Genomic DNA, 25810 nt, shown 5'->3' on the forward strand with positions numbered 1-25810 from the left:
TGATAACCATTCAACAGATTCGAGAAATTTCACAGAAAATATATAATACAGAATCATATTGTACTGAGGCTCATTCCCAAGATAAATATTTCACCTGCAACACCGAGGGGAAGGGAATGTTTGTTCAGGAAACTCTGCAATCGCACGGAGCTGCTCTCAGGGATATTGAGGCTCTATAAAAAGAAGCAACACTGGGTTAAAAGAAGCAGTTTGCTTTAACCTGACCTAAAGCAAAAATAAAATTGTTCTGTATTCACACTCCTGTGGACACTTGCATCTATATAGCATCTTTAACATAGTAAAATGTCCCAGACGCTTCACAGTAACGAATATCAAACAAAAGTTAACTGAGCCACATAAGGATATATTAGGACAGATGCTCAAAAACTTGGTCAAAGTGGTAGGTTTTAAGGAGAGTCTTAAAAAGAGGAGGCAGAGAGATGGAGATTGCAAGATAGTTAGGGGTGAGGAAGGCCATTCAACCCATCCTGAAGGATCCCTTCATTTCAGCCTCCAACTGTTCTTAAAAGATTTCAAGGATTTCGCCACCAGTACTCTTCCTGGAAATCTATTCTATGCACCAATCACCCTGTGCAAAGAATTTCTTGGCAATAGTCTTAAATTTACCTTTTAATAGGTTGAATCTAGGTTTACTTAACTTAAATATTCACAATTTAACATTTCCATTTCCTTAACCACTTTGTATACATATAGATCACCTCTCAACGCCTCCCTTCCAGGTTGAAAAGCACAAGTTTCTCCAGCCTTTTTCCATAACTCAGATCATTGGCACAAGGGATCACCCTTATAGCCAGTGTGTGCACTGCTGCCAGTACCCGAGTGTCTTTCCTGTGCCTCAGCGACCAGAACTGGGCACAGTACGCAACATGTGGTGTGACCAGAACACTGTACAGTTTGGTCCTGATTTCCTCTGACTTCTGTTCTGTCAATGTAATTCCGTGTGCTTCTGTCCTGTTAATTCAGTGTTCTATTGGCTTTGTTGGTTGTTGCTCTGCATTGGTTGAAGATGTCAAGCAATGGCTCTGCTATGACTTATCCTTCACTATTTCAATGCATTTCATGGAGTACCTGTGTGGCTTATATTTATTCTTCCTATGTGCAGTACTTTACATTTGTCTGCATTAAATTGCTTGTGTCATTTTACTGCTCGCTCACCAATTTGATCCAACCCATTCTGTCATTTCAGCCAGTGTTGCAGAATATATGCATCATTCAAACCTTTTCAGAATATAAAGACAGACATAATAAAGATAATAATCTGTAGTTAATTTTCTGTTACCCGACCCTGACATCCAAACCAAAGTTTGCAGTACCCAAAGTAAAATGGTTGCTTCTAATCTCTGAACTTCAGTCACTGGAGGCCATGGAATCAAAATTTCCAGGTGTTTATAGGGTGAACTCTCAGTTATCCTCAGTCAAGGATCAGGATGAAATTTCTCAGGCAATTTAAAAACTGGAACTGTAATCGGAAAAGCAGGAGGGAAGTGACGATGTGCTCAGCAACCTTAGGTTTTACAGATATTGCTGCATCAGTCATTTTGTACTTTGCAATAACATCCAATCATCCAAGGCAGCTTCCGTTGTACGAGTTGACAATACAAAGAAGTGGTGAAGTGGCAGGCTCCAGCCCGGAGTCCAATAAGAACCTCTTGCCCCTCCAGAATTCAGGCACATTTTAATCCACAACTTGGCACTAGGTTAAAATAATTAGCAAGATGTCCGAGAGAGATTAGTGGAACTAGCTGTGGCATGTATCAATTCTCATAGCCAGTGAAAGTGGATCCTGTATTGCAGAAGTTGGTTTAATGTGACAGATGCTGATAGCAGGGGAAAAGTAATTGAAGGCCATTAAACAGAGAATGAGGTAAAGAAATATCATGCGGCAGACAATACATTCAGCTTAATACAAGGCGGTGTCTCGAAAACGCTCCCCAAAAACGAGCTTGAATCATTACCGATGGCATCTCATGAAGATGAAAATGAGATCATTTTTTTTTAAATGCTATCACCTGTCCGCTAAATAATGATTAAATACAGAGATAGTCCGGCAGCTGAACTACGGCTCCATTCAGCTCCAAGTCGCCATATCCTGTTGAAACTATATGTCAACTATAAAATGTTTGCTTCTATTTACATTTAGAACACTTACCTTTTTAGCATTGTTAATAATGTAACTGGTCCAGATCCAGTTTCGTTTCAGATGTCCAAAGAAACTAGAATCTAGTCCAGCTGCTCCAAGACCATCACCAGGTAGTTTCCCATCATCCATCAACTTCCGACTACCCCTGGAGGGATTGAGGAACAGAAATCACTGAAAATAATATTGCCCTGTTCCAATCTGAAATTTAGCGGCAACTCAAACTGGCTATAATTTAACAGAATGAATGGTGAGAAAAGGGAGAAAGCTCGAGTGGAGCATAAACACTGGCATTGACTGGTTGGCCCGTTCCTGTGCAGTTTATTCTATGTAAGAAAGAGAAGAGGGAGCGAGAGGGGGAGAGAGAGAGAGAGAGCGAGCGAGAGGGGGAGAGAGAGAGAGAGCGAGCGCGAGGGAGAGAGAGAGAGAGAGAGCGAGCGCGAGGGAGAGAGAGAGAGAGAGAGCGAGCGCGAGGGAGAGAGAGAGAGAGAGAGCGAGCGCGAGGGAGAGAGAGAGAGCGAGCGCGAGGGAGAGAGAGAGAGCGAGCGCGAGGGAGAGAGAGAGAGCGAGCGCGAGGGAGAGAGAGAGAGCGAGCGCGAGGGAGAGAGAGAGAGCGAGCGCGAGGGAGAGAGAGAGAGCGAGCGCGAGGGAGAGAGAGAGAGCGAGCGCGAGGGAGAGAGAGAGAGCGAGCGCGAGGGAGAGAGAGAGAGCGAGCGCGAGGGAGAGAGAGAGAGCGAGCGCGAGGGAGAGAGAGAGAGCGAGCGCGAGGGAGAGAGAGAGAGCGAGCGCGAGGGAGAGAGAGAGAGCGAGCGCGAGGGAGAGAGAGAGAGCGAGCGCGAGGGAGAGAGAGAGAGCGAGCGCGAGGGAGAGAGAGAGCGAGCGCGAGGGAGAGAGAGAGAGCGAGCGCGAGGGAGAGAGAGAGAGCGAGCGCGAGGGAGAGAGAGAGAGAGCGAGCGCGAGGGAGAGAGAGAGAGCGAGCGCGAGGGAGAGAGAGAGAGCGAGCGCGAGGGAGAGAGAGAGAGCGAGCGCGAGGGAGAGAGAGAGAGCGAGCGCGAGGGAGAGAGAGAGAGCGCGAGGGAGAGAGAGAGAGCGCGCGAGGGAGAGAGAGAGAGCGCGCGAGGGAGAGAGAGAGAGCGCGCGAGGGAGAGAGAGAGAGCGCGCGAGGGAGAGAGAGAGAGCGCGCGAGGGAGAGAGAGAGAGCGAGCGCGAGGGAGAGAGAGAGAGCGCGCGAGGGAGAGAGAGAGAGCGCGCGAGGGAGAGAGAGAGAGCGCGAGGGAGAGAGAGAGAGAGCGCGAGGGAGAGAGAGAGAGAGCGCGAGGGAGAGAGAGAGCGCGAGGGAGAGAGAGAGAGCGCGAGGGAGAGAGAGAGAGAGAGCGCGAGGGAGAGAGAGAGAGAGAGCGCGAGGGAGAGAGAGAGAGAGAGCGCGAGGGAGAGAGAGAGAGCGAGCGCGAGGGAGAGAGAGAGAGAGAGCGAGGGAGAGAGAGAGAGCGCGAGGGAGAGAGAGAGAGAGCGCGAGGGAGAGAGAGAGAGCGCGAGGGAGAGAGAGAGAGCGCGAGGGAGAGAGAGAGAGCGCGAGGGAGAGAGAGAGAGCGCGAGGGAGAGAGAGAGAGCGCGAGGGAGAGAGAGAGAGCGCGAGGGAGAGAGAGAGAGCGCGAGGGAGAGAGAGAGAGCGCGAGGGAGAGAGAGAGAGCGCGAGGGAGAGAGAGAGAGCGCGAGGGAGAGAGAGAGAGCGCGAGGGAGAGAGAGAGAGCGCGAGGGAGAGAGAGAGAGCGCGAGGGAGAGAGAGAGAGCGCGAGGGAGAGAGAGAGAGCGCGAGGGAGAGAGAGAGAGCGCGAGGGAGAGAGAGAGAGCGCGAGGGAGAGAGAGAGAGCGCGAGGGAGAGAGAGAGAGCGCGAGGGAGAGAGAGAGAGCGCGAGGGAGAGAGAGAGAGCGCGAGGGAGAGAGAGAGAGCGCGAGGGAGAGAGAGAGAGCGCGAGGGAGAGAGAGAGAGCGCGAGGGAGAGAGAGAGAGCGCGAGGGAGAGAGAGAGAGCGCGAGGGAGAGAGAGAGAGCGCGAGGGAGAGAGAGAGAGCGCGAGGGAGAGAGAGAGCGCGAGGGAGAGAGAGAGAGCGCGAGGGAGAGAGAGAGCGCGCGAGGGAGAGAGAGCGCGCGAGGGAGAGAGAGCGCGCGAGGGAGAGAGAGCGCGCGAGGGAGAGAGCGCGCGAGGGAGAGAGAGCGCGCGAGGGAGAGAGAGAGCGCGAGTGAGAGAGAGAGCGCGAGGGAGAGAGAGAGCGCGAGGGAGAGAGAGAGAGAGAGAGAGCACAAGCAACAAAATTATGTTACGTAGTACGCTCATTTCAATTTTCAGGAATATTGCCAAACCACTGGTGAAGGCAGTAAATGAAACAACACAGGACACCATGTTTTCATTTGAATAATTCAAAGTCTAATAAGAACTCTGATTTGATCACATATATTAAAAGAAAAACGCACGTAGTGTATTCCAGCAGGGCACATTTGTGCTCCAGGGTGTTCTTAGCAGTTGTGTCCTGTTCCATCACAGAGTTAAGCACAGTGTCTTCTGCTCCCTCTGGTGTTGCCTGACCACCATTTTTATGTAAGCGAGGAAACCGAATAACTCCTGGAAACAGAAACAGCTGCGTTATTTGTAAGAATTTTTTTAAGAGAGGGGAAAGGCCATTTGGTCCAATAATCCTGTCCATTTTTCACAGATGAAACTCGCCTACCTGTCTCCTTGCCATATCCCTCAAATAATCTGCTCCATAAAGTAGACCGCATTGTTTCTTGAATCCAGTGATAATGTTTATTCAAAGGCTTTCCCTGATAACTTACTTCACACTCAAAAGTTTTGGGTAAAAGAGTTCTGTCCAACTACCTGAATTACTCCTATTTAATAAAAAGAAAAATTGCAAATGCTGGAAATTAGAAATACTTACTTTTCCCCCCGTGTGGACTAATCTGCTCTGCAATTCCAGCATGTGTGCTTTTATTCCTAATTTTTTTAAACTTGTGTACCTTGTCATCTAAATCCTTGCCATAGTGAAGAGTTTGCTTGGATCAATTTTGCCAATCCCTTTTATTATATTGCAAATATTAATTAGGTTTTCTCAAAGTTTCCTCTTTTCCAAAGGAAACGAGTTTCAACTTAAATTTAAATCCCTGATACCAGAAACAATCTATTTTGCTCACCTCCATAAACCATTAAAGAGAGTCCTTTAAGTTGGGTGAACAGAACCACACAAGATAAGATTCGACTAGTGCCTTATACAGCAACAGCACAATCTTTTTTGATTTGTCCCGATCCCTCTATTAATGTACACACTATCTTATTTGTCTTTTTTACTGCAGTAGATTTGTGCACAATAATCCCTGGAAGCCTCTCCTGACCAAAGCACTATATTGCTGTCCCATTCAACACTTGTGTTTCCTTGTTCCCATAGTAATTACTTTACATTTATGAAAACTGCCACCAATTTAAAAAAAGGCAAGATAAATTTGATTTAACAGCTTACAAATAACAAAATAAATCCTTTCAGTATGTTCACTTGCTTCTGTAGAAACAGAGCAGAACCTGAAGAATCCTAAAACACAGATAAGCACACCAGTGCAAAGTTGCAAGTGTCTATGTCAGGAGATACAGAACGTTGCTCACAGCAGCACATTCACCGTCCAATGGTCCAGAGTAAATGCTCTACTGTGAATTTTGTGTGTTTATGGAGGTGTCTCACCATCAGTGCACTTTTAAAAAGTTTTACTGCAATGAATTAGGATTAACTCCACCTTTCTTTTTTCTGGCTATTCAATTGATTTTCAAACCATTTTTGTTAAAAGGAGAAATGACCAATAAGGTCCAAGTTATTAGGCAATACTGCATTTCTGGGCTCCTCAATTTCCCCAATAAAAGAGTGGCGTTTCCATGACGTTAGTCAACAGAATCTCTATACATGACATCTGCTCCATCAATGGTGTCAATACTCTTGGTCTATTTTCACACCAATTGCAAGCCATTACACTCCCTCAGTTTCTAATGAGTGTTTTCCGTCACAGTTACATGGATGATCTTATTAGGACTGTATTCAACCAATCTGATGTGCTTTGCTCCAAACTCAAAGTGGAATTGAGTAGAACGATTGGGCATTTTCAAATCTAAACCTTCATATTGGTATTGCACCACAGAAATCACAAGACATTGAAGATCAGGCAAGTGAAGCTGTAGCATGCTCAGGTAATAATCTTTTCAATTTCTAAGTAGTTTCATTAATTAAAACTCAATTAATTTGTGACCTGTAAATTAGAGCCAGTTCAGAGGGAAGGTAACTAGCAAACATATCTAAATAACTTTCTAAAACAGATCACAATGAAACAATTAAGACATATAAAGAAATGAATACAGTGCTTTGTTTTATAGATACACAGAAAAGCAATACAACTTAAATGCAGAAATATACCAGTATACATTGTGGTCTTTAACAGCTTCCTTTAAAATAAAGTTTGAAGTAAATAAAGACCTTCATGAAGAAATTCTAAACCAGTCATTAAAATGTTTTTTCCCCCATCATCTTCATCATCATAGATAGTCCCTCGAAATCGAGGAAGACTTGCTTCCACTCTAAAAGTGAGTTCTCAGGTGACTGTTCAGTCCAATACGGGAATTACAGTCTGTCACAGGTAGTTTGAGTTAGTGACACCATATGGCCAAAACATGCATTGCAGTGTAGCACAAAATTTATACAAAGGCAGTCAAGATTCTTCACCAATCTAACCAAATCCAGCTTTGTATTTATATACCTTTAATGTAGTAAAACATCCCAAGGTGCTTCACAAAAGTACTATGAGACAAAAAATTTGCCAACGAGCCACATTAGGGCAGATGACCAAAAGGAGGTAGGTTTTAAGGAGTGACTTAAAAGGAGGAAAGATTTTTTTAAATGTATTCGTACATGAGATGTTGGCGTCGCAGGCAAGGCCAGCATTTATTGCCCATTACTTATACTAGCTTTTTATTCCAGATTTTTAATTTAATTAACTGAATTTAAATTCCCCAGCTGCCGTGGTGGGATTTGAACTCATGTCTCCGGATCATTAGTCCAGGGCTCTGAATTACTAGTCTAGTAACATAACTATGCTCCCGTTCCTGGTAGAGAAGCGGAGAGGTTTAGGCAGGAAATTCCAGAGTTTAGGGCTTAAGCAACAGAAGGCACGGCCACCAATGGTTATTATAATCAGGGATGCTCAAGAGGAACACAGATATCTCTGGGTGGGGGTGGGGGGCAGTTGTGGGACTGAAGGAGATTACAGATAGGGAGGGGTGCGGCGTTTGGGATTTGAAAACAAGGATGAGAATTTTGAAATCGAGGTGTTGCTTAATCAGGAGTCAATGTGGGTCAGCGAATACAGGGGCGATGTGGGAGACAAACCAGCGTTGGAATAGTCAAGTCTAGAGGTCACAAAGACATGGATGAGGATTTCAGCAGCGGATGAGCTGAGGCAAGTGTGGAGATGGGCGATGTTACGGAGGTGGAAATAGACGGTCTTAGTTATGCTGCGGAAATGAAAGCTCATTTCAGTATCTAATATGACACCAAGGTTGCAAAGTGTGGTTCAGCCTCAGACAGATGTTGGGGAAAGGGAGATAGGGAACAGAGTTTGTAGTGTGGACCGAAAACAATGGGGAAGAAAATGATTATTGCCCTGGTTGGGGGCAGTAACTTTTGAGGTGGGAAAGTTAGCACCAGGCGCTAATGTTTCCCCGCTCTCAAAATATTGGCTTTAGCACTCCAGGAAGGAGGTGGAGCACTAAATCAAGCACACCACTCGCTTCTTGGAGCTCAGCCTTCAGCAGCGCTGCACACTGGGCCATGCAGTACTGTCGCGTTTAAAGGGCCATCGCTGCAGGCTCTGCCATATAAAATGGACCTGCCTGGACCACCAAGGGAGCGATGGACCCGCGCGATCAGTCCGGCACTCAAGCAGGTTGCCTGTCTGAACTATCGCAGACAGGAATCTGCAAAGTAAACGGAAGGGGAATCAGTAGCAAAGATAAGGTTCTTACCTCGCCTTTAATTATAGAAACATAGAAATTTACAGCGCAGGAGGCGGCCATTTTGGCCCATCGCGTCCGTGCTGGCCGATAAAAGCCGCACAGCCCTCGGTCAGCAGCCCTGAAGGTTACATATAAACCAATGAACGATGGCGGAAAGGTAAAGAGCATCCAGCTCAACCAGTCCGCCCTCCACAACTGCGATATCCCATGTATCGCAACATTTTACACTCCACCCCACCCGGAGCTATGCGATCTCCTGGGAGAGGCAAAAACAGATTAAAAACCCAGGCCAATTGGGGGAAAAAAAAAACCTGGGAAAATTTCTCTCCGACTCATCCAGGCGATCGAAACTAGTCCAGGACATCATTCTGGCCGTATTAGATTCCCTGAAGTACTTACCATCGTATATCATATTATCGCCCGGCCGCCCGATCCACGCCTCCGACAACTGACGGTGTTTTCGCCCGGCGCTGCTGCAGGGGGCAAAAGTGAATTTTGGGTCCGGAACGCTAACGGGGCGATGCGCACAGCGATGATGTCACGATTTCTGGGCGCAACACTGTAGCTAAACCTCCATCCAATATGGCAGGAGTCATTGTCATTACCCCGCCCCGGACACAAACGCATTTGTGCCTCGTTAATGAGGCGCGCAAATGCACCCAATTTCTAGGCCAATGGCTTCGGTCCTCCCAATATTTCATTGGAGAACATTTCTGCTCATCCAGAACTGGATGTCGGACAGTGGAGAGGCGTTGGAGGAGGATGGAACGGTCAAATGTATCAAAGGCTGCAGACAAGTCAGGGAGAACGAGGAGGGATAGTTTGCCTTTGTCACTGTCACAAGGGATGTCATTTGTGAATTTGACGAGAGCCATTTTGGTACGGTGGCAGGTGCAGAAACCTGATTGGAGGGATTCAAACATGAGGTTGCGGGAAAGATGGGCACGGATTTGGGAGGCAACAACATGTGCAAGGACTTTAGAGAGGAAAGGGAAGTTGGAGATGGGGCAGGAGTTTGCAAGGACGGAAGGGTCAAGGGTTGGTATTTTGAAGAGAGGGGTGATGACGGCAGATTTGAGGGAGAGTGATTACCTTCGGGATTTCTCCACGGTGCTCCTTCTGGACCAGAGCACAATTCCTCCCCACTACTGCATATGAAGAAAGCACACTATTCATCAGCCTCTATTCTCTAAACTTTACAACCAGGACTAACATTATTAAGGGATCGAATAATGTTGCTCTATTTTGTGCAAGGTACTGTGAAAGTGGTACTCTCATCAGCTACAGCATGAGACTCAGGAAAAAGAGCCCAGCCACAGAGCTCACTGAGACTATATGTATGTATCTAACAATATTGAATTCACTGGTTGACAGTTATCTGGTAGATTGATATGGAGCTGGAATATGTATCTGTAAAAATATGTGATTTATAGAGTACCCAATCATTTGCTGGACATTTCAAAGACAGTAATGACTGTTTTCGCACAAGTATAACCAAACATTGATTAAACTACAATACCTTTAACTTACAATGAGTTTGAGAAGAAAAAGAAAAAAAAAAAGAGCAGGGACTACTGAGCAAGAACGGATGGGTCTGGCACTGTGCTTACCCAGCGGTGTATTCAGGCAGACACACATAAGGTCAAACCAGAAGCTTTCCACATCTTGCAAACAGTTGAGAGCATAGCAACGATTATCAAATGGCCGGCTGCTTCTGGCCAAGTTGTAATGTGGATCACAACTAGTAGTATCGACAATCATGGCATTCTTTTTGATGCGAATGAAAATCTAGTAAAAAAAAAACAAATCACAGGTCAATTGGCAGTTTCAGGTTTCGTTTTATGACCAATAATATTGAAACAATGTGGAATTATTTGAGCAGTTCAGTATGGTGCATATTGGTGTAGGAGTATAGCTAGACCAAGGTGGGGAGGGAAGAAGACATTGCAGGATGAATTTCACTAAATAAAAAAAAAAAATATATATATATATATATATATATAGTGTTACCCATCACTCATCAAGCCAAGCCTTCAAAAATAATCAAGTCATTACAAAAATGAATAGTTTTGAAAATTGCACAGCTTTAGATAGACTCTGTTGCATGTTTATTTATATTTTATTTAAAATAAAATTAGAATATGTTATTCAGAAAAAAAGATGGCACAAAACATTACAGGCCAACATAACTCCAAGTACTTTTTCTCTGAACCTAATTACAAGTGTAATTCCAGGTATAAGCTTGTAGAAAGGTTACACGTTACATGGGATTTAGATGCTAACCAACCAAACTGACCCCACGACACTTGAATGGGCATTTTTCTCAGTTAAATGGCTTTCTATTGTATTAAATGGAAAATAAGCATAGTACATTATGTAATATGATTTTTTCTCCCTACTTCTAGTTAATCCAACAGTAACCCTCAGTTTAGAAAGCATCCTGCTGCAAGGTGCCTGCAATACCAGATACTAACACAGTGCAGAGAGTGATTTATGTCTCAATTTCTCTCGTGTGGGAAATAATCTAATGTCTTTTTAGTAGCTCCTCCTCTACTTCCAGTAGAATTGTGAACTTGCCATAGGAGGAGACCGGCTGTGCATGATGTAAGCGAATGTGTATGATCGTGCTGCCAACAAACCCCCATTCAAATCATAGGGGGGGAAAAAACAGTAACTCGCCAAGACAGCCCTGCAACCATGAAGTTCTGAAACGGAGTCACACAGCCCACTTATATGGACACTGGACTGCTCAGAGATGGGGGTTAAAACAGCACAAGCATTATTCAGAGCCAACAATGTAACATCTACTAATTCTTCTCTGACTTTGTAATCTTCAACGGCATTCACTGAAAGCCTACCTGATCTTTTTCTTGAAATTTCTCAGTTGGACCAAACTGCAACAATCCCATGTAACACAGACGTTGCAAACTCTCAAAGAAAGAAAATATATATCTCCTGCAAACATCAAAAAAAAGTCGAAGATGAGATTCTGTTGTTGTTTTGCGTTTCAAAGGAGCAAAGTGTTCAATTCTCAGGAAGCTCACAGCATTTCCACACATAAATATGATATTATTGCTGTTTATTGGGATGCCTCACTTCTGTGCTTGGCAAATGATCCAGGTTCTTCTCACTGTTACGTAAAAGTCTTTAACAAAAGTGCTTTGTGTAACAGAAAGTGGTATTTTGATAGATCCAATAGATAATCGGCTGGAAATTCATCAAAAACCACCACCACCGGTTTACCACCAAAATAAACCGCTATGACTCCGCTATGAATTCTCCGTGGAAAATTCACGGGAAAAAAAATCCGTCCGGCGGGAAAAAAATCAACATTGCACGAGAATTCGCGGTGGAAACCGCAGATCCTTGTCAACTTTAGTCAGAGGCCGATTACCGCTGCGAGTTGGAGCTGGGGGGGGAACAACATTTTTTTTTTTTAAATTAAAATCGCAAAACATTCACAAGACCCTTTTCTAGTGAATTGCTGCAAAAGAATTTAAAATAAACTTTAACATACCTTTTTTGCAGGTTTTCCTACGTACCGCCGTTTCCAAGGGCTGCACCGACAGGTTTTCCTGTTTTCTTTCCCCATCTATGCTGTGACCAAACTTGGGCGAAAGTACTTTTTCCAGTCTTGCACGCCGGCGGTCTGCTCCCCAGTGGTATTTCAAAACCGCCGGCGGAAGACTTCAATTAATTTCCCACCGCACTATTTTCCGCCCAGAATGTCAAAATACCGCCGAAAAGCGTGGTGGAATGTTGATGAATTTACAGCCCATGGTTCAAAGGATTAATAAACATTTTGCTTTGTGTTTAATTTAGAACATGTGCAAACTCAAGTGACAGAGGGTGATGCACTGTCTCTACCTTGGATGAATATACCGCCACCTAATGAACTGAAATATATTTTGCAGCTGGGAGTAAACCTTCCACTTGTTTAGAACAATACTGTGTCAACCAATTATTACTCAAATCAAACTTACTGATTGGAGAAGCTTAACCTGGTGAGCTCACTCAGGGAGGCCACAGAGGCAATGTTCTGCTGGTGAGAGAGGGGGAGCCTTATCCTGCTCCTAATCAAGTTTTCTTTACCCGAGCTGGAAACGCTTGATGCCAACATTGGGTGCCCTTCACCTCGGGTCAACATTTCACCAAGAACTTATATTTAAATTTATTGTTGGTTTTATTCAAATGCCAATTAATTAGTGAACCAATTTTTGTGCTAAATCAAATGGCTATTGATAGCGATGAAGCCTGTACAGTCAGAAATTAGTACAGGTTGAGCGTCCGAAATCCGGAGTTCCAAAGTTCGTAATGTTCCGGGATCTGTGGCGGGGTCGTCCGGAAAATGTTCCAAAATCCGGACTCCCCCTGCCTCGGCGACCCGACTTCCCCCGGCCCTCGGCGGCCCGACCACGCCCCGGCCCTCAACGGCCCGACCTCGCCTCCCTCCCCCGCACCCCCCTCCCTCCCCCTTACCCCGGCTGCCCGACCCCATCTACCTCGGTCCAGTCAAAGATGTTCCAAAATCCTGAACAGCCTCGGTCCCGAGGTTTCCGGATTTCGGACGCTCAACCTGTATGACTTTTGAAAATAAACTTGACAGCTCTTACCGCTTATAAAGAAGCTGCTGCCTCATGGGCTGGGGCAGGTTCCTGATCAAAGTGTGTTTCATGAAATGATCATTTAAAAAATCATCCAGATTTTCAACCTATATAAAAAAACATATAGGCAAGAAATAAAAAGTCCAGAACCAGGGGACACAGTCTTAGGATAAGGGGTAGGCCATTTAGGACTGAGATGAGAAGAAACTTCTTCACTCAGAGAGTTGTTAACCTGTGGAATTCCCTGCCGCAGGGAGTTGTTGATGCCAGTTCATTGGATATATTCAAGAGGGAGTTAGATATGGCTCTTACGGCTAAAGGGATCAAGGGGTATGGAGAGAAAGCAGGAAAGGGGTACTGAAGGAATGATCAGCCATGATCTTATTGAATGGTGGTGCAGGCTCGAAGGGCCGAATGGCCTACTCCTGCACATATTTTCTATGTTTCTATCAACAACTCCGCTGAAAGCCTGTGCACGTAGTACCACAATCCTTAATACAATTACTGGACATCTAGTTTGCAACTAAAATGCTTTCATGAGAAATTAAAACTCAGAACTCTTACAGCTAAAGTTTAAGAAAACGAATCGGTGTTAAGAGTTGATTCTGAGCTTTAAAAACGGATGCAGCTGAGAAATCGCCATGTTAAAACAAGTCTTTCTGCTTTGGAGAAATGTTTCACAGCTTAAAACTAGTTGAGAGGGTCGTGTTAAAACTTCATGTAAAGCATTGTTCTGCCAGCTCCTGCCCTTCAGCAGGCATTGTGAACACTGAGCGAAGGAGCTAGGGAAATGAGACTTTCTGCAACAAGGGGCGAATACTTGCGTGTAAAGCCTTTGTTTTGCAGAATATTTTTCTAAGTGGCAATTTCAAACCTCATCACAACTTTAAAACATTCTCACAAGGGATATGGGGATAGGGTGGGAAAGTGGAGTTGAGGTAGAAGATCAGCCGGGATCTTATTGAATGGTGGAGCAGGCTAGAGGCTGTATGGCCAACTCCTGCTCCTAATTGTTATCATCTTATGTTCCTCACACATTTAAAATGAAAACATTTTTAGAATGAAATTGACCAAGCAGAGCAATTTCATGACATGCCATACAATTGCAAATCTTATTTCACCAACAATTTTATTAATTTGGCTGCTTCAGGTGGCAAACAAACTGTCAATAAAGCATATGCAAAATATATCTAGTTTAGAGTTACTAATTCAACTATGGGATTTTACAAATGTTCATAAATAGCTTCATTAAACCAGCTTGGAGAACCTCTCAATTCAGTTTCAGCTCTAACTCCCCATCCTTATTATCCACTTCCTGCCCATATATATCATCTTATGCGGAAGAAAAGCTATGGAAAATGTTGGGAATCACTATAATGCTATGGTTCCCTGGTCCTTGTAGAATACAAACATGTTTCTAGAGTATCTATAAAATATATTAGATTTAGAGCATTTACAAAGGATTACACACATGTAAACTGTCTCCCCCTCCACCCCACTCCCAACACATACCCGCAAAAACAGCAGAATGCACCTACAGACTTAAGACTGTCATCTGCAGTACTATATTTCTAGCTGGGCTTTTAATCTCAGATTTACTACTCAATGTAACATTAGGTTAATGAAATAAAACCATAATATTACCTTGTGGCTGACTTGAACTATCTGCACAAAGATAGAGAGAGGAACACAGAGCAAGATGTCACTAACAAGAGCCCAACCGTAGCCAAACTCTCGGTGAACAGGGGTAGGAGGGCTGTATCGCTTCCACGATGCCTCGTCCACATAAACTGTTAAAAAAAAGAGTTGCATGAACCAGTCACAATGTAAAAACAGAATACAACTTACTATCACACAAGCAAAATACTGCGGATGCGGGCAATCTGAAAGAAAAACAGAAAATGCTGGAAATACTTAGCAGTACTTGTGGAAAGAGAAAGAGAGTTAATGTTTCAGGTCGATGACCTTTTTTGAATTAGAACCAAATGTCCTTGAGCCGTATCTGAACACCTCGATGACATCCAGTCAGTGTGAAGCTGTTTTCAGTGGTCAATCAGACTAAATCCTCTCTCCAAGAACTACAACAGACGTGGACGAGTCATGATAAGCTAAATTAAAACCCAATCTGTTATTTTAGGAGGTTTTTTGTAATGAGGACTAGGATGGCACGGGTATACAGGTCATCAAGTCCCTGTTCTCACCATCCCCACTTGATTCCAATTGTGAACTAAAATAACATTTTGATGTGTTGGGTATCACATGAAAAGCATAAAATAATGGCACACTGATGTCAGAGTCTGCTGAGGAATATTCCTTGAATCGGATCCTTCATGCCAATATTGTCACAATAAGCAGGACTTTAGAGAATAAGGCAAACTCGAATTACCTGTCTCTTTCACGTACAGTTGTTCCATTTCCCCCTCCCACTGGCAGTCTTCATTGATTTCAATTGTAGTCGATGTCCCCACTAGCGTTCCACCAGCAGCTGGATTGTTGCCACCTACAATACGGTCAGCGGTCTCGGTTGACGTGGATGCGACAGCTGCTTCTTTAATCAAAGTCTCTCTTGCATCACTTTTCGGTGCGTGGGCCGAAGGGTCCGACGTGGCTACCGTCTCTGGAGTTTTTCGAAGAGGATGCTCATAAACGATGTACCACAGGAACATGTGGACCAGGCGCAGCCGAGGCATTTTGGGAAGGAAGCCAAGTGAACGTCCGAGCCCAGGAACTGAAGGGGACGTGAAATTTTAACATTACTGGCAAAATCATCAGAGATATGGTATTGTTGATGATCGCTATATTCAGGTACAATCATTAAATTTATATATAACTATAGCATCATGCAGAAGGGGCATAAAGTACAAAAGTATTAATAAATTTCTAGAAAACAATAATTAGGACACAGTTAAAGTGCTTTGTGCAATTTTGAGTGTCCTATTATTGAGACAATATTAAATCCATAAATAGGGTACAGTGCAGAGCTAAAATACAGGAGCTATTTGCACTGGAGCAGAGAAGACTAGGAGGAGGAGATTTAATGGAGGATTTTAAATTTATGAAGGATTTTGATAAGAGTTAATAGGGAAAGACTACTTCCTCTGGTTGGGAGTCAGTGACAAGGGGGTTATCAATTTTAAACTAAGAGACTGAAGAGATAGACGAAGAGAAATTTCTTTGTACAGAGGTTTGTAGGAGCAGGACCTTTCTTGCCACAGAGTTGAGACAAAAACCACTGCGTCTTTTAAGGGGAAACTGGCTAAATATTTGAAATAAAGGAAGAGATTGGGCTATGGAGGGCTTGGCAGTGGGTCTAGTTTTGGATTGCTTTAGCATAGAGTTGAATACATTCTGTGCTATAAATGTCAAATAGGATTTAAAACTGATGGGTGTCCATTCTGCAACCACTAATTAACTGCAATGGCTCTCTCCAATTACTCACGCAAGTTATTTTTACCTATAACAGGGCGGTAATTCTTCAGGGGAGTGACACCCATTTTCTCATCAGTTTTATTTGTGGAGCCTTTGCTGGCTGTCTCTGCATTTCTGTCTGCATCGGTCTCAGACGATCCAATCATAGAAGCACTTTCTTTTGCCTGTTTTTCCTTTTCTTTCTGTGCGTGCAATACCTTCATTCTTTAAAATAAAACACAGCAGACGCCAATTTAAAAAAAAAATTAATACAGCAGCCAAAGAAGTGCAAGTAGTGTGCGCAATATGTTGATTCAGTTACCCGAGTTATTTGATCCGTCTCATTGATTGAAAGCAAAAAAAATTAGAAGTAGTAGATGTTCCTTTTCAGAGATGGATCTTTTTGCCACTGGTGAGAACAAAGTTGAAGGGTCCTTTACTCGTTCCTTGAAGACCAGAGAGTTTAGGAATTGTCCAGAGCCCAGCAGTGGAAGTTCCTATAATGAATGCCCCCTCCCTTCCATTGATTATCCAGAGTCACCCAAAAGAGGGGGCAAGTGGTAGTACAGGTTGAGTGTCCGAAATCCGGAAACCTCGGGACCGAGGCCGTTCGGGATATTTCCGGAATTTGGATCGTCTTTGCCTGGGCCGAGGTCAGACAGCCAGGGTAAAGGGGGGGGGGGGGGGGGGAGAAAGAGATTGCGAGGTCAGGCCACCGAGGGCTGGGGTGAGGTCGGGCCGGGCAAAGTAGGGGCGGGGTGAGGTCAGGCTGCCGAGGATCGGCCCGGTGTCCGGAACATTCCGAATTTTGGACGCTCAACCTGTATTGTGTTTCTTCCATAGCCTGTTCCCAATAATTTGAAGCCTTTTACTGTTTAAAAAATGGAATCAGCCAGTATTTTGAATTAAGCAATATTAAAATTACCCAGTCATTTGAATTAATTTCTCTAGAGTTTGGAAGAATGAGGTGAGATTATTGAAACATACACAATTCTTACAGGGCTCGACGGGGTAGATGCAGAGAGGATGTTTGGCTGGGGAGTCTAGAACCAGGGGTCACAGTCTCAGAATAAGGGGTCGGCCATTTAGGACTGAGATGAGGAGAAACTTCTTCACTCGGTGGGTGGTGAATCTTTGGAATTCTCTGCCCCAGAGAGCTGTGGATGCTCAGTCGTTAAGTGTATTTAAAGAATATACTTTATTCTTTATTCGACCGCAACGGAGACTCCAGGATGGTATGTTGCCTCCCTGGTGCAAGGGTCAAGGATGTCTCGGAGCGGATGCAGGGCATTCTGAAAAGGGAGGGTGAACAGCCAGTTGTCGTGGTGCATATAGGTACCAACGATTTAGGTAAAAAACGGGATGAGGTCCTACGAAACAAATTTAGGGAGCTAGGAGCTAAATTAAAAAGTAAGACCTCAAAAGTAGTAATCTCAGGATTGCTAGCAGTGCCACATGCTAGTCAGAGTAGGAATCGCAGGATAGCTCAGATGAATACGTGGCTTGAGGAGTGGTGTAGAAGGGAGGGATTCAAATTCCTGGGACATTGGAACCGGTTCTGGGGGAGGTGGGACCAGTACAAACCGGACGGTCTGCACCTGGGCAGGACCGGAACCAATGTTCGAGGGGGAGTGTTCGCTAGTGCTGTTGGGGAGGGGTTAAACTAATATGGCAGAGGGATGGGAACCTATGCAGGGAGACAGAGGGAAATAAAATGGAGGCAGAAGCAAAAGATAGAAAGGAGAATAGTAAAAGTGGAGGGCAGATAAACCCAAGGCAAAAAACAAAAAGGGCCACATTACAGCAAAATTCTAAAGGGGCAAAATGTGTTAAAAAGACAAGCCTGAAGACTCTGTGCCTCAATGCGAGGAGTATTCGGAATAAGGTGGACAAATTAACTGCGCAAACAGCAGTTAACGGATATGATGTAATTGGCATCACGGAGACATGGCTCCAGGGTGACCAAGGCTGGGAACTCAACATCCAGGGGTATTCAACATTTAGGAAGGATAGGCAGAGAGGAAAAGGAGGCGGGGTGGCTAGTTAAAGAGGAAATTAATGCAATAGTAAGGATGGACATTAGCCTGGATGATGTGGAATTGGTATGGGTGGAGCTGCGGAATTCCAAAGGGCAGAAAACGCTAGTGGAGTTGCGTACAGACCACCAAACAGTAGTAGTGAGGTTGGGGACAGCATCAAACAAGAAATAAGGGATGTGTGCAATAAAGGTACAGCAGTTATCATGGGCGACTTTAATCTACATATTGATTGGGCAAACCAAACTGGTAGCAATGCGATAGAAGAGGATTTCCTGGAGTGTATGAGGGATGGTTTTCAAGACCAATATGTCGAGGAACCAACTAGAGAGCAGGCCATCCTAGACTGGGTGATGTGTAATGAGAAGGGACTAATTAGCAATCTTGTTGTGCGAGGCCCCTTGGGGAAGAGTGACCATAATATGGTAGAATTCTATATTAAGACCGAGAGTGACACAGTTAATTCAGAAACTAGGGCCCTGAACTTAAGGAAAGGTAACTTCGATGGTATGAGGCGTGAATTGGCTCGAATAGACTGGCAAAGGATACTTAAAGGGTTAACGGTGGATAAGCAATGGCAAACATTTAAAGATCACATGGATGAACTTCAACAATTGTACATCCCTGTCTAGAGTAAAAATAAAATGGGGAAGGTGGCTCAACCATGGCTAACAAGGGAAATTAAGGATAGTGTTAAAGCCAAGAAAGAGGCATATAAATTGGCTAGAAAAAACAACAAACCTGAGAACTGGGAGAAATTTAGAATTCAACAGAGGAGGACTAAGGGTTTAATTAAGAGGGGGAAAATAGATTACTAGAGGAAGCTTGCAGGGAACATAAAAACGGACTGCAAAAGCTTCTATAAATATGTGAAGAGAAATCGATTAGTGAAGACAAACGTAGGTCCCTTGCAGTCGGATTCAGGTGAATTTATAATGGGGAACAAAGAAATGGCAGACCAATTGAACCAATACTTCGGTTCTGTCTTCACGAAGGAAGACAGAAATAACCTGCCGAATGTACTAGGAGACAGTGGGTCTAGTGAGAAGGAGGAACTGAAGGATATCCTTATTAGGCGGGAAATTGTGTTCGGGAAATTGATGGGATTGAAAGCCGATAAATCCCTGGGGCCTGATAGTCTGCATCCCACAGTACTTAAGGAAGTGGCCCTAGAAATAGTGGATGCATTGGTAATCATTTTCCAACAGTCTATCGACTCTGGATCAGTCCCTATGGACTGGAGGGTAGCTAATGTAACACCACTTTTTAAAAAAGGAGGGAGAGCGAAAGCGGATAATTATAGACCGGTTAGCCTGACATCAGTAGTGGGGAAAATGTTGGAATCAATCATTAAGGATGAAATAGCAGCGCATTTGGAAAGCAGTGACAGGATCGGACCAAGTCAGCATGGATTTATGAAAGGGAAGTCATGCTTGATGAATCTTCTGGAATTTTTTGAGGATGTAACTAGCAGAGTGGACAAAGGAGAAACAGTGGATGTGGTGTATTTGGACTTTCAAAAAACTTTTGACAAGGTCCCGCACAAGAGATTGGTGTGCAAAATCAAAGCGCATGGTATTGGGGGTAATGTACTGACATGGATAGAGAACTGGTTGGCAGACAGGAAGCAGAGAGTCGGGATAAATGGGTCCTTTTCAGAATGGCAGGCAGTGACTAGTGGAGTGCCGCAGGGCTCAGTGCTGGGACCCCAGCTCTTTACAATATATATATTAACGATTTAGATGAAGGAATTGAGTGTAATATCTCCAAGTTTGCGGATGACACTAAACTGGGTGGCGGTGTGAGCTGTGAGGAGGACGCTGAGAGGCTGCAGGGTGACTTGGACAGGTTAGGTGAGTGGGCAAATGCATGGCAGATGCAGTATAATGTGGATAAATGTGAGGTTATCCACTTTGGGGGCAAAAACACGAAGACAGAATATTATCTGAATGGTGGCAGATTAGGAAAAGGGGAGGTGCAACGAGATCTGGGTGTCATGGTTTATCAGTCACTGAAAGTGGGCATGCAGGTACAGCAGGCGGTAAAGAAGGCAAATGGTATGTTGGCCTTCATAGCTAGGGGATTTGAGTATAGGAGCAGGGAGGTCTTACTGCAGTTGTACAGGACCTTAGTGAGGCCTCACCTGGAATATTGTGTTAGTTTTGGTCTCCTAATCTGAGGAAGGACATTCTTGCTATTGAGCGAGTGCAGCGAAGGTTCACCAGACTGATTTCAGGGATGGCTGGACTGTCATATGAGGAGAGACGGTATCAAGTGGGCCTTTATTCACTGGAGTTTAGAAGGATGAGAGGGGATCTCATAGAAACATACAAGATTCTGACGGGACTGGACAGGTTAGATGCGGGAAGAATATTCCCGATGTTGGGGAAGTCCAGAACCAGGGGACATAGTCTTAGGATAAGGGATAGGCCATTTAGGACTGAGATGAAGAGAAACTTCTTCACTCAGAGTTGTTAACCTATGAAATTCCCTGCCGCAGAGTGTTGTTGATGCCAGTTCATTGGATATATTCAAAAGGGAGTTAGATATGGCCCTTATGGCTAAGAGGATCAAGGGGTATGGAGAGAAAGCAGGAAAGGGGTACTGAGGGAATGATCAGCCATGATCTTATTGAATGGCGGTGCAGGCTCGAAGGGCTGAATGGCCTACTCCTGCACCTATTTTCTATGTTTCTATGAAAGAGATCGATAGATTTTTGGATATTAAGGGAATCGAGGGATATGGGGATAGTGCAGGAAAGTTGAGGTAGAAGATCAGCCATGATCTTATTGATTAGCGGAGCAGGCTCAAGGAGCTGAATAGCCTATTCCTGCTCCTAATTCTTAAGTTCTTAAGTTCGTAACAGGAGTAGACTGTTCACCCTTTTCAACTAAGCAACATCCTTTGTGGTGATAGACACAGGCCAAATGAAAACAAAACTTTCAAAAAGTGTTTAGTCCTTTTCTAAAGGGTTTCTTAAAAGGTTTAAACTAGTTATGCAATAGCTTTCACTGTTGCAGAACAGTGTGTAATCTTCGAAGAGATTCACTCTGTTTTGAGGCAGCACACAGCCTTTCAGTTCCCTCATAACACGAGACACTACCTCCTATTCACCAATACATCTGTTCCTTTTCTTTGGGGAAAATGGAATTCAGATGGAGTTGCTGCGCATACTCTATTGAAGTTGGGTTTTAAAGCCTTTACCGAGCATGCTATGAAGATAAAACCTAGCCCAAGGCAGGGGTATCCAAACAACAGCCCACAGGCCATATAATTCTGAACCCTGGCAATCAATCCTACAAAGCTCAAACAACTCAGCCCTATTGGCACTTGTTTATTATTTGGTGGTCGCTCCATTTTGAAGTTCGTGGTTTGCGGAGACAAATAAAAAATTGGTCACACCTGCCTTAAGAAATATGCACAGAATGTTGGGAAGGCCTTAATCTTCATTTATGGCTTAAGGCGAAATGATAAATCGCTTCTATTTATTCTTCGCAGCATAGATCTTCAAAAGATCAATTGAAATCCTAAGGAAATAATAATATTGAATTGGGGACAGGGACTCAATAAAATTCATGCAAGTAAAATAACGGTAATAAAGAAAACAATGGCACTAAAAAGCGTGACAATACCCCAGGGCCAGATGGTTTCCATCCCAGGGTTTTAAAGGAAGTCGGTGAGCACATTGCAGATGCCCTAACTATAATCTTCCAAAGTTCCCTAGATTCAGGAAGGGTTCCTTTAGATTGTAAAATTGCACATGTCACTCTGCTATTTAAGAATGGCAAGAGAAAGAAACCAGGGAATTATAGACCAGTTAGCCTAACATCTGTTGTTGGGAAATTGCTAGAGTCGATAATTAAGGATAGGGTGGCTGAAAACCTTGAAAATTTTCAGTTGATAAGAGAGAGCCAGCATGGATTTGTGAAAGTTAGGTCATGCCTGACAAACCTGATTGAATTTTTTGAAGAGGTGACTAATGTGGTGGACAGGGGAATGTCTATGGATGTTATTTATATTGATTTCCAGAAGGCATTTGATAAAGTCCCACAGAAGAGACTGTAAACTAAGGTAGAAGCCCACATTATTGAAGGAAATTATTGACCTGGTTAGGAAATTGGCTGAGTGGTAGGAAATACGAGTAGGGTTAATGGGTAGGCGCTCAAATTGGCAGGAGGCGACTAGTGGTGTCCCACAAGAAACTGTTTTGGAGCCTCAGCTTTTCACAATATTTATTAACGGCTTAGATGATGGCATAGAAAGTCATATATCCAAATTTCCCGATGACACAAAGATAGGTGGCATTGTGGATGAAAGCATAACATTACAAAGGGATATTGATAGATTAAGTGAACGGATAAAACTGTGGCAAATGGATTTCAATGTAGGCAAATGTGAGGTCATCCACTTTGGACCTAAAAAGAATAGAGCAGGGCACTTTCTAAATGGTGAAAATCTAAAAACAGTGGCGGTCCAAAGAGACTTGGGGGGTCCAGGTACATAGGTCATTAAAATGTCATGAACAGGTACAGAAAATAATCAAAAAGGCTAATGGAATGCTGGCCTTTATATCTAGAGGACTAGAATATCGAGAGGGGTAGAAGTTATGCTGCAGCCTTTTAAAACCCTGGTTAGGCCACACCTGGAGTAATGTGAGCAGTTCTGGGCACCACACCTTAGGAAGGATATATTGGCCTTGGAGGCAGTGCAGCATAGCTTTACCACAAAGATACCCAGACTGCAAGTGTTAAAACTACAAGGAGAGATTACACAAATTAGGGTTGTATTCCCCAGAATTTAGAAGGTTAAAGGGTGATCTGATCGAAGTTTTCAAGATATTAAGGGGAATAAATAGGGTAGAGAGAGAAACTATTTCTGGGGAGTCTAGGACAATCTAAAAAAAAACTAGAGCCAGACCTTTCAGGAGTGAAGCTAGAAAACACTTCAACACACAAAGGGCGGTAGAAGTTTGGAACTCTTCCGTAAATGGCAATTTATGCTATGCTAAATCAATTGTTAATTTTAAATCCAAGATTAATACCTTTTTGTTAACCAAACGTATTAAGGGATATGGACCAAAGGTGGGAATATGGAGTTAAGTGGCAGATCGGCCATGATCTCACTGAATGACTGAACAGGCTCAAGGGGCTGAATGGTCTACCCCTGTTCCTAAGTTCCTAATTACTATGTCAATCAACCTCTTAATTCTTAATTATATGCAGCAAAGAATAAAACAAACTTAGGATTTTTTTGTGCAACAAGGATCAGTGTTTTGGACTTGGAGTTTTGCATGGCTTTTTCCAATGGTAGTTAGACTTGACAGTACAGAATGCTTAAATCTGCATTTAACAAAGTAGGCCCTATCTAGCAGAGTCAATGGGCAAGTCCCTAAAAATAAGTAGAAGATTGAGAACCATATTTTGCTAATGTGGAGAAATGATCATCATTTATCCCCTTGACTTGCCCCCTTTTGGATGACTCTGGAAATAATCAATGGAAATGAGGAAGCATTCATTATAGGAACTTCCACTGCTGGGTTCTGGAAAGTTCCGAAACTTTCCGTACTCACTGAATGAGTAAAAGACCCTTTAAGTTTGTTATTACCAGTAGTGAAAAGATTCATCTCTGAAAATGGCATTTTTATTACCTCTAAATGGAGCCCAGTCATAGAGTTGAGAATTTCAATCAATATTTGGTGTCCCTACTGTGCAAAGTCATGAGGTACCAATGACACTTGTCTTCTGCTTCAATGCGTTATTTTCTCCGAATGCCACTGTGAAGCAGCTTCAGGACAACTTTCTACATTGAAGAGATTACATAAATGTTGTCGTTCTTTCTTATCAAACCTCAGGGACCGAGTCCCAGATTATGCGTTGTGCCACTATCATCTCTGGTAAGACACTGAAGGTAGCAGTCGTGATCACTGGTTATAAGGAATGTCCTATCCCCAAGTAGATGCAGAAAATGTAGCCAATATAAAAGGACCCACTAACTACTAACCTGTGAACTGTGTAAGAACTGGAGATCCTAAATCGAATTTGTTCAATGGCACTTTTTACAAGTGGATCATTGGGGAGCACAGAAGGATGAGCCACAAACTCCACCTAGATAGAATAGAAATACGCGGAGAGACTTTACTTTGAGGCACACTATGATAGCAGAAGGTCCCATCTTAATAACTACAAATCCAATATACAAAGTACAGTCACAATTAAACCAATTTTGTAAACCATCCACTTAATTTCTTTACGAACATCAATACTGTCATGTATTCAACTATCATTGTAACCCATGTATAAGCTGACCTAAGTTGTTCACCTTGAGAACATTGACCACAAGAGGGTGAACTTGTGGGAGACACTCCTAACCTGGACTTTCAGGTATAAAAGGGGAAGCTCCACCCACCTTCATCACTTGAGGTCTTGGTAATAAAGGTAACTGGTCACAGAATGACCTTCTCTCAAGTATGGGCCTCGTGTGCATTTATACTGTATAGTAAGGACATATCATTGGCGACGAGAAACTGAGATTTAAACCACGCGAGCATGCCACTAGCAGCACAGAAGAGAGGGACTGTATTGGTGATGATTGGGACGACTTTATTGAGAGACTACAGCAAAGTTTTGTCACTAAGGAATGGTTGGGACAGGATTCGGCTGACAAACGCAGGACTCATCTCCTGACTGTTTGTGGATCCAGAACGTACTCCCTGATGAAGGACCTTCTAGCGCCAGAGAAGCCGACGGACAAGACGTTCCAAGAGCTCAGTAAGTTGATTGGGGAACACTTTAAACCGGCGAGCAGCATGGACATGGCGAGACACCGGTTTTACACACACTGGCAGCGAGAAGGGCAAAGCGTTCCAGACTTCATGGCAGACTTCCGGCGACTGGCGAACCTATGCAAGTTCCCAGATGCATGCAGAGCGGAGATGCTGCGAGACTTTTCTATTGAGGGCATCGGGCATGCTGGGGTTTTCAGGAGACTGATTGAGACCAAAGACTTGACCTTGGAAGCGGCGGCTCTGATAGCCCAGACATTTATCTCAGGGGAGGAAGAGATCAGAATGATGCATGGCAAAATTCTTGGCTCAAATGCGGCAAACGACCAGGGAGTCAACATTGTTAACGCGGCACAGTTCTCCAGGCAGACAAGGGCAATCGGACATGCCCCAAGCATGTAGTCGAACCCAAAAGGGGAATTCAACAGAGACAATGGCTAGCTGAACGGCGATTCATGCCATCGCAATGGACAATGCAGCCAGTAATGGGGCCATCAACACCTGTTAATGGTGCGCTTAAGGACAGTTTCAGAGACGATCGACTGGTAATGGACCTTTTCTTTCCAACAACGGCTCATGTTGGAGGTGTGGAGGCAAACACCCAGCCAGAGCTTGCCGGTATCAGTAATACACCTGCAGAAACTGCAACGTCAGCGGTCACTTGGCACGTATGTGCAGTAAGCCTGCAGCCAGGTTGATGTACAAGGAGTACAGGCCTGATGCAAGCCCTATGAGGCCAAATGAATACTGGGGGAAATCGCTGGAAGCTGAAGTTCAGCGA

General features: G+C 44.0%; 1 protein-coding gene across 2 annotated transcripts in view; it reads right to left on the reverse strand.

Moving 5' to 3' along the window:
- Positions 1 to 25810, reverse strand: part of LOC139281113 (general transcription factor 3C polypeptide 1) — an 87938-nt gene that overhangs the window by 31032 nt on the left and 31096 nt on the right. For both annotated transcript variants that reach the window (XM_070901073.1, XM_070901072.1), the window contains 10 exons: positions 24249 to 24352; positions 16259 to 16437; positions 15191 to 15532; positions 14449 to 14594; positions 12814 to 12911; positions 11059 to 11155; positions 9811 to 9988; positions 4630 to 4777; positions 2171 to 2306; positions 95 to 173 (listed from right to left, as the gene is read on the reverse strand). In XM_070901073.1, coding sequence (XP_070757174.1) covers positions 95 to 173; positions 2171 to 2306; positions 4630 to 4777; positions 9811 to 9988; positions 11059 to 11155; positions 12814 to 12911; positions 14449 to 14594; positions 15191 to 15532; positions 16259 to 16437; positions 24249 to 24352 — 1507 coding nt within the window. The remainder of the gene's footprint in view (positions 1 to 94; positions 174 to 2170; positions 2307 to 4629; positions 4778 to 9810; positions 9989 to 11058; positions 11156 to 12813; positions 12912 to 14448; positions 14595 to 15190; positions 15533 to 16258; positions 16438 to 24248; positions 24353 to 25810) is intronic.

This window comes from Pristiophorus japonicus, chromosome 15 (genome assembly GCF_044704955.1).
Source record: "Pristiophorus japonicus isolate sPriJap1 chromosome 15, sPriJap1.hap1, whole genome shotgun sequence".
Taxonomy (NCBI): Eukaryota; Metazoa; Chordata; class Chondrichthyes; family Pristiophoridae; genus Pristiophorus; species Pristiophorus japonicus.